General features: G+C 48.5%; 5 protein-coding genes across 5 annotated transcripts; 4 read left to right on the forward strand and 1 right to left on the reverse strand.

Annotated features, from left to right (window-relative positions):
- Window positions 1-353: 353 nt before the first annotated feature.
- On the forward strand, window positions 354-2,287 carry AIM9_5 (Phosphotransferase enzyme; the record flags this gene model as incomplete). Its single annotated transcript, XM_058504908.1, has 6 exons — window positions 354-411; window positions 472-523; window positions 576-676; window positions 761-912; window positions 969-1,380; window positions 1,428-2,287. 6 exons carry the CDS (start codon window positions 354-356, stop codon window positions 2,285-2,287), a joined length of 1,635 nt encoding a protein of 544 aa, XP_058359464.1.
- A 971-nt stretch (window positions 2,288-3,258) lies between these two features.
- Window positions 3,259-4,649, forward strand: ONS95_011305 (uncharacterized protein; the record flags this gene model as incomplete). Its single annotated transcript, XM_058504909.1, has 6 exons — window positions 3,259-3,406; window positions 3,648-3,671; window positions 3,724-4,194; window positions 4,240-4,304; window positions 4,356-4,412; window positions 4,488-4,649. 6 exons carry the CDS (start codon window positions 3,259-3,261, stop codon window positions 4,647-4,649), a joined length of 927 nt encoding a protein of 308 aa, XP_058359465.1.
- A 378-nt stretch (window positions 4,650-5,027) lies between these two features.
- ONS95_011306 (uncharacterized protein) lies at window positions 5,028-5,712 on the forward strand (the record flags this gene model as incomplete). Its single annotated transcript, XM_058504910.1, has 3 exons — window positions 5,028-5,386; window positions 5,517-5,598; window positions 5,647-5,712. 3 exons carry the CDS (start codon window positions 5,028-5,030, stop codon window positions 5,710-5,712), a joined length of 507 nt encoding a protein of 168 aa, XP_058359466.1.
- A 637-nt stretch (window positions 5,713-6,349) lies between these two features.
- ONS95_011307 (uncharacterized protein) lies at window positions 6,350-7,239 on the reverse strand (the record flags this gene model as incomplete). Its single annotated transcript, XM_058504911.1, has 2 exons — window positions 6,350-7,035; window positions 7,083-7,239. 2 exons carry the CDS (start codon window positions 7,237-7,239, stop codon window positions 6,350-6,352), a joined length of 843 nt encoding a protein of 280 aa, XP_058359467.1.
- A 2,903-nt stretch (window positions 7,240-10,142) lies between these two features.
- Window positions 10,143-11,057, forward strand: ONS95_011308 (uncharacterized protein; the record flags this gene model as incomplete). The annotated part of the gene is made up of 3 exons (XM_058504912.1): window positions 10,143-10,266; window positions 10,380-10,622; window positions 10,711-11,057. The coding sequence occupies 3 exons, from the start codon at window positions 10,143-10,145 to the stop codon at window positions 11,055-11,057; spliced, it is 714 nt and encodes a 237-aa protein (XP_058359468.1).
- Window positions 11,058-11,238: the final 181 nt, after the last annotated feature.

Genomic DNA, 11,238 nt, shown 5'->3' on the forward strand with positions numbered 1-11,238 from the left:
TTAGGTAGTTTAGATACCTTAGGTACCTTTGGCGAAGAAAATGGTGGGCAGCGGCGAGTGACTTTTGGGTTACAGTACCGGGGGGTAACGAAGTATTCGTAAGGCCTCGGCCACTGCTACTGTACTGAGGAAGGCCTGGGTCCCTGATGATTTACTCCGAGCCGAGCATTCTGGCAGGAGCATCCAGGCATGGTAGGAATTGCAAAAGACAGTATGCGATCATCTCATAAACGCAACACTTGTTTTCTATGAATATGCGGTTCTACTCACACAAACAACGTGCACCTGGCCTGGTGTTACGAGCCCCTCGATATTCCTTCATTCCTCGTTATCACCAGCAATGTACCCGGACGATGTCTGTCACCCCACCACCACCACCAGCGCTCCGACAGGCGATGGAAGATGGCTCAGGTAAGACTCTGATACGAATAATTGGGAAGAGCGTAGCATTCAGTAGCTTACTCAAAACAGAAGTAGGGATTACAGAAGAGGAGCTGTATCAATATCGTCGATACAGATGGCTGTGCGCATGCGTTCCCCCCCTAGCTCACCACAATACCTCAATGTCGTCCTAGATCGGATGAGCCTGAGAAGCTTGCTATACGCTATCGTCGATTCAACCTCGATGCACTCCTAGATGTGGCCATTAAGACTGCTGGTAGTGGAGCTAGATCCTGTAAGACCTCTATTCTCAATTTACTTTTGCTATCGATCCAAAGCACGAGGGGTCGCATGTTTACTGATGCTCGTTCGATGATAGGTACAAAAGTATTGAAGTGCATAGAAGGCCAGTTCAACAAGGCATTTCTCATTACGATGGACAATGGTGTTGAGGTTCTTGCGAAAATTCCTAACCCAAATGTTGGATCGGCATTCTTTACAACTGCATCTGAAGTTGCTACACGAAACTTTGTGAGTAGACTTCGCCCGATCTGCATTTAATTCAAAGTCCAACGTATATTCGGCAGGTGCGGGAGGTTTTGAACTTTCCCGTTCCCCGTATACACACATACTCCTTGGATCCACTCAATCCAGTAGGCGTCGAATATATCATAGAGGAGAAAGCTAGAGGCAAGCCTTTAGGTAACTTGTGGCGCTATTGGTCTCGAGAGTCACAACTAGATGTTGTGACAGAGCTTGTGGATTTGGAGGCAAAGCTTGCATCCGTGTCGTTCCATAGCCATGGTTGCATATATTACAAGGACGATCTGGAAAGAAAAGGCCTGCGCGCTCCAAGCCTTGAAGCTACGTACAATTCCAATGGCAATCCTTCGAAAGAATTCGACCCATTACATATCGCAAAATTTGCCCTTGGACCCTTGAGTCAACCAGTACTTTGGGAAGGGCAACGGGCAACAATGGCTTTACAGCGAGGTCCCTGTATGTTCGGCATGTTTATTTGACCTGGTAAACAACTAACTTGGTAGGGCAAAATACTGTCGACTACATGCTGGCTATGGGCCTGAACGAGATACAATGGACCAGGACCTTTGCAACGCCACAGATGAATTATTGTCGTCCTGTAGACACGCCCGAACTACCGGAGGAATACGTTTCACTTCTAGAACGATATCTCATCCTCGTTCCCCACTTAACCCACATTTTCCCTGAGGAGTTGCATTCCAAAACGCTTTTCCTCCAGGATCTCCACCTGGACAACATATTTGTTGACCCAGATACGAAGAAGATCACTAATATTATTGATTGGCAATCGACCGCGGTGTCCGGAATACTTTTGCAGTACAAGGTTCCAGCCATGCTTCCTCCTCCTGGTGGATACAAGAGCATACCAGAATCGACGTCGGATGGGATAAAGAGAGCAAATGGCTCAGTTGAGAATGATGAAATTCTCAGTCGCTATCAGGACCTCACCCGTTCCAAAAACCCTCTCCGCTGGGCTGCAATCAACCACCTCCACAAGTCGACTTTGCAAGCTGTTTCCCTGGTTTCTGGTGCATGGAGTCGGAATGATGTATTTTCCTTTCGGCATGCGCTGATAACTATTGCGGCTCACTGGAAAGATATCAATCCTGACTCAATACCATGTCCGATAAGCTTTACCGATCAAGAATTGTGGCTCCACAACGAAGAAATGGAGCTACTAGAAGAGCTTGGAACCGTGCTACACTTACTTCAAGATCAGAACCTGATCTCGGTCGGTGGTATGGTTCTACGCAGTGACTACGAACGAGCTCACGCCGTGAATATACACCTTAAGAAGATGTTATTGGATATGGGTGAATATGAGCAGCAAAAAGCTTTATATGAGAAGATATGGCCGTACTGAGTGCTGGGACAACTTTTCTCTGAAATCCTCCACTCCGATTTTACGAATCTGTTTGCTTGCGATACCGTCTTTTTTTTACGCGATGCAGAGCTTAGCCAGTACCTAGAAGTCTCGACCTTTCTGATCTCAGAGATGGCGCGTGACGCGACAATGCTCAATTTAGAGTCTGCGGCACTGACACTTACTTTGTCGCCTATACCGAGGAAAACGTAACAATTGATTACTTTTTTTTACGCACTGTACTACAGTTCACGCCTGCGTGCCATAGATGCAGTCGTGCTTTGAGACCCTTTGAAATTCCAGCATCGTGCCATGCCCTCTTATGCCGAGCTTCCGCGCAACGCTATTGTTTATCAATGCTGGTGCTAAGCGAAGCGAGGCATTGTTTCTGTACTGTAAAAACACCTCCAGGTCAAAGACATGAAAGCCATAGATAGGACGTTTCTGCGTCAATGCATCCAGACAGACCAATTTGGCAAGCTTCCATAATAGAGGCATCTACTCATCCCTCTCTACAATTCTTGACATGCTGGAACTTTACCCCGCCATCATGTGTTTCTTATCGCCAATTCGCCACGCACGCCGCCTCGGAGAAGCACCACTCTCCTGTCCCCGCCAAAAAAGCATTTAGCGTGCAAGCACACCAGGTGGCTTGTCAACTAATTCAACACCCATGATTGGGTGACAAATCGAATAATCAGGCAGCTGTTCCCTGCTCCGCGGGGGACGAACGACTCTGTTGCAGATCTCCGTGCCGTGGAGGGGAGGGGGGGAGCTCTTATCGCGATATTTTTGATTCGAGCTGTGATAACGGCCTGCTTCTTCCTTCTGTTCTCTCTCCCTCTCGAGGTCTTTCGGGTCATCGGAGCCCTTTTCATTGTCTTTCTCGTATTTCAATTTCTCCTCGTTTCGCCCATTTACAGCTCTGTTGGGCGGGTTGTAATTCGACGTTTGGAGACTGGGCCGGAGAGATGTCTGATACTGGAGTTACGACGAATTCTGTGATGGATTCGGAGCATTTCAGTCCTTATCGTGCGGATGGGAAGCTTTACGGGTTTGTATGTGTTGTTACCGGCGCGCAGCAGCCTGTCGGACAGGCGATCATCAGAGAGCTGGCTGGTATGTTTATGCTTTTACTTTACTTGTGAGCTCGTTTGGATTTGGAGGCTTCGTGAAATTGAAGGGGTCAATTCTGCAAGTGTAACGGGGTTTGGTTATCCGTACAATGTAGACGTGGAACTTTCTGGATTTTAATTAGAGACGGAAGCAATGGGAAATGATAGAGACCTTGGGAGCCTTTAATGCTGATCTCGATTGTGACATCGCGGACTTGAGTGCAATGGACACTGACTTGACATAGTCCACGGTGCAGCTTGTATCTATGGTATGTTTACAGTACCAGTACACCTTTCAAGCTTTGGCTCACGATCTACCAGCCTGCGACAAAGGCAACAGCTCAGACTATACATCACTCATCCAAGCTGTCGCCGCGGATAGCCCCAATACCAAGATTATCGGCTATCCATTCAATGTTGCCAAAGAAGAAGAGACACTGGGCCTCATTGACGATGTGCTGAATTCCTGGGGAAGACTGGATGTCTGGGTTTGTTCATCTGGACTCCTCGGCCCTCCTTCACTCGAGGCTACAACGCCTGCAGATCTCCAAAAATGCTTCGAGGCCAATTCAATGGCACCCTTCTTTGCGCTGAAATACGGACCACCAGCTATGGCTAAGACAACGCCGAAACAGGCATATCCTAATGCAGCACCAAAGGAGAGGGAATATGGTAGTATAATCGTCGTGAGCAGCGTGGCTAGCACGTACGGTGGATGCTGGGGACCATGTTATACTATGAGCTCGCATGCTGCATTGGGAGTTGTGAGGGCGGGAGTTGCTGTATTGAAGGGTATGTTGAGCCGAAACTGTCATAGGTGCTGCTGATCTGGTTCAGGAACTGGAGTGAGAATTAATTGCATCTCGCCGGGCCAGATAGATGTTGGTGTTGACTTGAAGAACGTAAGGTCCCCCGTCAATATCCAAACCAGAGAAGTTGCTTACAAGCAGAAGTTCGATATGAGAGGCATGAATGCCCAATTTCCGCCTTCATTCTTACAATCCAAGGAGGTGAGTATTTCCTCAAGGGCCTTCCTCTTGAACTTGAATTTGGTGCAGGCTATCTCAGGGACTGACGTTGGATAGGCACAAAAGAAGGACATCGGACTGGAACGAGCAGGTCTGCCTATCGAGGTTGGTCGTGTAGCTGGTTTCCTTGCTTCTGGGTTTAGCAGCTACGTGACAGGTGCCAATATCGTGGTCGATGGTGGAGCTAGTGTGATGAATCCTTTGACAGTGCCAATATAAGAGTAGCTGGGTATTTAAAAATATTCATGATGTTCGATATAAATTGCTTGTCCATCTCGGAGTTCTTTGCTGTGTTCCAGACTTTGTTTGAACTTTGACGGGACTAGGCCTCCATCTCACAAAACAAGGAAAACAAAAAGGAAACGCTGGAACTGCATCCTAGTCAGAAATTATATGTCGTTGTTCATCTTTGCCTCTTCGATTTTACCTCGACGTGTGAAATCTTGTTGACGATAAAACGTCCTTCCTTCCTAAACTGGCTTTGTCGGAATCGGCCGAGGTTTCGTACCAAATTCACAATCCAACTCCTCCATCACGAACCATCTCTTTTCCTTTCTCCACATTCTCTTTCTCTTAACCTTTCTCATATCTGCCACAATGTCACCTCCAGCCCCCGAGCTCTTCTTCTCCAGTAACGAGACTCACGTCTCCCAAACTTGCACGACCTACAACCTCACCAGCGGCCAATTCCACAGCCTCCACAAACGATGCGCCGCCTCCAAAGCCAAGGCGTATTGTCCCTACTCGCGATTTCGCGTCGGAGCTTCGATCCTTACACTTGACGACCAATATATCGATGGTGCGAACGTCGAAAATGCCTCGTATCCTGTAGGGACTTGTGCGGAGCGCGTCGCGTTTGGTAAGGCTGTGACGGAGGGGCACAAGAAGTTCAAGGCTGTGGCTGTTGCGACGGACATCTCTCCTCCTGCGAGTCCGTGTGGGATGTGTAGACAGTTGTGAGTCCTGCCATCTCTGTTGTGTTTCTTAAGGAAGTGTATTCAAGGCTGGGACCTGGCGTGGTGATTGGGAAATGAGGGCCTTGGAGGGGTTAATAAATTGAACAAGGGGCTAATTAGACATCTGCAGTATCCGCGAGTTTTGCGAGCTGGATATACCAATACTCATGTTTGATAAGGATGGAGCATATGTGGTCATGAGACTGGAACAGGTACGTTATCTCTAATTGGTTTTGCAAACAGTTATTAATACTAGACAGTTACTTCCAATGTCCTTCGGACCTGAAGCGCTGCCTCCTCCAGGCTCTGCAGGGGCACAAGGCTGACAGAGGCATGCATTTGAAATGGTAATGACGGCACGCAACTGGAATTAGAGTTTGAACAGGCGTTACCAGGATGCATTAGAGAAGGTTTTTCATACTAGAAGGTAGAGCTTTTGTTGAAGAACCTCTGAATCAAGGCCTTTCTTAACCAGCAACAGGGCTTGGCATAGCACTCTACTTCTCTTCGCATGATATTCGAGACTTTCGTGCCACTGAACACATCTTCTCTGTAACTCCCTTGCTCAATGGCCATGACCTTGAGCTTCTAATCATCACAATATCTTGATACTCGTTTGTAGTCTCTCTAAGTATCGAGAAGCAGGAAGGGGTTGTGGTCTGGCAGGCGAGCCAAGCGCTCAAGGAGCGAACTGCCCTGTTACCTTTGCCGCCATCACTTCTTCACACCCGCATTTCGCCAATATGACAAGCCCAGTAACTCTCTCTGTTTTGTTTATTTATGTTGGGTTCGTTTGTCAACAGCTCCTCGGGTCATCTTTGTGTTGAATACAAATCAGTTTGCAGTGAGAATATTCTGATCAATTTGTGCTTGCTGATACATACAAATACTACACGTGAAATAGCTAAATACAAGATTGTAATCTTTCTCCATTTGACAACGTCTCTTTTTGCCAGCTCCACTTTACCTATTGATGCCATGCATCCAAACCTCCTGCTCGACCCTCGCCGAAAAGGTACTAACAGCCAAGATCGCCTGCATCTGCTCAATGCTGACGTACAACGTGGTTCTAGCCACCCACCACCTTATACCTTCGGTACAAGGCGGGCTCGTCAAGCTACCCTCATATGTCCAGAAATCATTGAACATGTTGACTTCTCGGATAGCTTCCAAGATATCAAGATTCATTGGTATTGTCTCCTGGGAGTTGAAGCTTGGGATGGGGTTTTTGGTAGGCCGGACAGTGCTGTTGCCAATCTGACCGAGCATCTGGGAGAAGAAGACCGAGTCTACGTTGCCAGGGTCGATACGAATAGCAATGACACCGCGCTCTTTGCCAGATGCATCGGCATGAACGAGATGCAGCTCTGCCTTCGAGCGATCACCTTGCACGGAATGATCGGCCGGAGAGTGGATGTGAAGTCCTTTAAGATAAAGTGTCGTGTTGTCGTAGCTCATTGCTGGCCGGCTGGTGAGACTGGAGTTGGAGGAGGTGGTGAAAGCTGGTCCATATCCCCAATTTGACAGAGAGCCAGGGACGGCGGAGTAAGAAACTGTGTCGAAGTTGGGGCTGTGGCTTGTGGAAAGGCCTTGAGTGATCATCAACTGGATGGGAGATTGTTGAGTGCCTGTTTGGCAAAGGGTGTAGTCTAGGTCTTGTCAGTGACTGCATGACTTTAGATGGTGGAGTGCATACTCTCGTTGATCATGCCCCAATCGTAAGACGCTTCATAACTCCAGTCTTGCTCCCCACCAGCCCTTTTATTGAGACTCTGACCACGAGCAGCGAGGCCATGTTGCGGGCAAGCAGTTATGCTGGGGATAGCAGCGATAATGACCAATAAAGAAAACATGATTAGATTGTCAATACTGAATGTTGCTTAAACCACTACAGCTCAAAAACACTTGGATGACAGCGGCAGTAACAGAACTTATACTCACGTCTTGAACAAGTTCCAAGGCTTCACGAAAGCTAATCTCATCCCGATCTTGAGTGTAATCTTAAATATTTTTGACATCTTGCCAGGGAGCCTCGTCTGTATGCTCGCAAAGTCTTGCTGCTGATCTTGGCAACGCGTATACCATTGAAGTCTCGCCAAGCTCAGATATAGAGAATAAACAAGCGTTAAAAGTCAAATCTTGCCGACCTGTTGGAGTCGCACCATCACAGAAACTGGACTTTCACTTTTCTGGGTATCCCCCGCTCTTGGCGTTTGTGCGATGCTCTGTCCCGGTCAACTCACAAACCCTGCTTGTATTGATGCCGATCTTGGCCATTGCTTACCTGCCAAGAAGAAGTTATCGTCGCATGGAGACGAAATGGTGAAAATGCCGCAGTGACAAAGGTCTGGAGCGGCAGCTAGACAATGGAAAGGAAGTAAATCCTGCCCGAATGGTGGCATAACATGGATGTGCTATGAGGGGCAGAAAATGCCAATATAGGTTGACACCAGACTCCTGTCTTGTCCCTCCGGTAGACAGAGAACAATAGGAGAAATAAGAAGATGACATCGGAGCAAATATCCAGCTGCCTAGATAGGAAAGGGTCCTCATTCTGTTTGAGACCCAGCAGTCCAGCTTGGTACGATCTGCTAAAAAGGATGACTTGAAATTTTGGATATTTGGCGTAAGGATTCAGGGTTAAAAACGAGTCAAGTATTTAAAGAAAGCTTGGGAAAACTCTTTACATTCTCTTGAAGCCCAAAGAAGGGGGACAGGAAAGCTCAAAGAGAAGTCGCTGAACTTACCAGCGCCAAGCTATAGGGATGTTGGAGGTAGATTTGGAAGGCAAACCTAAATCATTGGGAGGAATGGAAGTTGAACAGGGCTTCCCTGTGAGATTCTCGCATGTCCGTATCACGAGCCTCACACAGTCCACTGAGCTTTTCTTGACGACATCGTAGCAGCATTCGGTGAAAAGGAGCAAGATTGGAAGGTGACGTCGCTTGAACCTGTCAGATGGTGTTGAGGAGAAGAAAAGGAGGAGATTGTAAAGGACAGTGATCTGCCCTGCCCTGCCCTGCCCTGCCTGAGTTGCCGGCCGGTGGTATGGGCTGAACACCTCCGAGACATTCAGACCGGACTTGCGAGAACGCCAGCTACCTTAGTGTCTCAGCAACGTCAAGCCTTGCTGCCGTGCTTTGGCTCGTCTTCGTGTTCTTTCAGTTTCTATTAGCAACGAAACGCCTACCTTAAGATGCAATCGAACAGGATTCTTCCGGAGTAAATTACCTACCCGAGCTACCATAGGTCCTCAGCCGCTCTAACTCCTGAGATAAGAAGTCCAAGGCTCAGCGCAATCAAGTCCTCGTCAGTCTCTCCCAGCTTTGCACTGCCTTCGATGTAACAGTTCCTGCCACGTCGTTCTTTCCGTTCCGCCGATGGAGATGTTGGCTGACGGATCGCATCGTATCGTATCGTATCGTATCGTATCGTATTGTAACCCCAAGAACATACCTTAAGCACCATTTGCGTCTTTTCGGCCGCTTGTTGGTAGCCCGGCAATTCGCAGACTCGCATGTCTTGTGTTGCCAACCTGTTGGGCTACTTGGATAGTGCCGTGGCATCTGCAAATCGCAAAGTCCGCCTACCTGTCAAAGTCTTGTTGCCTTTTACTACCTCGCACCTGCCGAAGCAGTGAGATAACGACAGAATGTAAGGTACCTAGGTAGGAGCAGCCGTTTGCACCTTTGCGGATAATCCGCACGGCAGATGAACAAAGAGGTACGAACCCTTCCTTCCCCCGCTGTCTCGATATTCGAAATTTGCTGTATTTCCTCATAGCACTGAACACTCTGCTTCCTTGGTGCCACTGCCCTTTGAAATGCAGCTCTATTCTGTCTTTGAATCATACCACTAGGACTGCCTGTACCTATCTTCTGCATGTGTTTCACCGTCTCTGAAACAAACTTTTGTACCACCTCTTCCCACTTCTGTAATTTCCTGGTACCACATAAAACTGTGATTATTAGCTGCAAGGTGCGTAGGTGCAGCTGTACCACTTGGAACCTGCGAGGACCCGACACGGGAAGCAACAGGAGAGGGTCAACCCGTCCGCTGAAGAGGGGACTTTCGTACTTCTTCAAAGGCATTTTATGCACTTCGACCGATCTGCTTTACAAACGCAGCCAAAGAACGGCATATGCCTTCTTTATACCAGGTGCTCAAGGGAACATGTCAGAGGTGCACCATGAGGATGGGTAAGTGCCTGCCTCTGCCTACGTCTGAAATGCCTAGACTTGCAACCTATTAGGTATATGAATGTGCTCTGCTTATTCTACGTGTTCTTCTGCCTTGACTTGGTTATTCGAATCCCTTGGAGACGTTGCCACAGACATATATGCGGCCCGGTGAGGTTTGTTTATGTCGAACATACTCTCCAACGTTTCCAACGTTGGGACTTCATCACCAACCAATTAGAACTCCCGTCAGCCAAATATAAACAGCATCACGAGATCTTACGGATGCCGGCTTGATGCCTCGTTTGCTCGCTTTGATTGAGATCAGGCAGCCTGCCTAGTATATCGTCGTGCCACGTGCCGCTGGAGGTGATTCGGCTAGCTCCCAGCCTCGTGCTCGACGATAAAATCCCAATTTCTCTCCACCAACAGCGCGTTCTATTTACAACAACACACACACATTCGTTTTCCCCCTTCTTGGTACAAGACAACCTCCTCGATCTTTCTCGATCGCCTTACGTATCATACTCTTACCTTACATACCCTCACTTCCAACTTGCAATTCGTCTTCAGACAAAATGCGTACCTCTACTCTCCTCACCTTGGGCGCCGCCTCTGGTTTGGCCATGGCCACAGTCATGACAAACACCTTCTTCCAGACCACTACAGTCACCGTTGTTCACTGTGAGCCAACTCACACTGGTAAGGCCCCAGCCATTCTCTCAATATTCACCGTTTTGCCGCGTTCTCCATCCAGCCGCGCCCAGTTGTTGACTTCACCTTTACGCGACCTTGGCTAACCCGACAACAAACAGACTGTATTGGAGGCAGCGTTACCGTCCTCACCACCGTGAGCTCAACTGAGTGCCTCACTACAGTCAGCTCTACTCCAGCCCCAGTTGTTGAGACTTCGCCTTCAACCCCAGCGCCAGTCGAATCGACCCCCGCTCCAGTCCCAACCACATCTCAGGTCTCAAGCTCGGCCGTTGAGGTTCCAAGCACCACCGCTGAGGCTCCAAGCTCGACCTATGTCCCAAGCTCTACCGTTGAGGTCCCAAGTATGTATTCCTTTTGACCTTTGACCACCTTTTGCGCCAAAGACAACTTCGAGCTCCGTGAAAGAATTGTGATGCTGACTCTACGAAGGCTCCACCGCTGTTACCGACTCCGCTGAGGGCGTTCCAAGCTCGACCATCACCGCTAGCATTGTGACTGGTTCCACCGAAGTCGTTTCCTCAACCTTGGCTACCGTTCCCTCCGAGAGCTACGTCCCAGTTACCACTCCAGCCTACAGCAACACCTCTGAGCCCGTCGCTTCGACCAGCTCTCCTACAACCACCACAGCTATCGTAGTTACTACTCCAGCTAGCAACTATAGCCCCACCGTTCCTGCTCCATCTTCTACGCAGACTGGTGTAAGCGGTGCCAGCAATGTGGTTGTCCCTGGCTTCACCTTGGGCCTCCTCGCTCTTGGTGCCTATCTCTTCGGATAAGCTCCTCAATATTTCGATCTCTGGTCGTGCACATGGACGGAAATCAAAGGGGGGTATATGTATTGGGAGGTTTTCGTGTAAGTTATATGGGGATACCTAATGGATGGTGCCATTCTCTCTTCTGTCACTTTGTTGGTCGGAATCCTAATGGAAGGGGAGGGGTTATTGAGATATTATTTGC

This window comes from Cadophora gregata (assembly GCF_030347475.1).
Source record: "Cadophora gregata isolate MNR1 chromosome Unknown scaffold_5, whole genome shotgun sequence".
Classification (NCBI taxonomy): domain Eukaryota; kingdom Fungi; phylum Ascomycota; class Leotiomycetes; order Helotiales; family Ploettnerulaceae; genus Cadophora; species Cadophora gregata.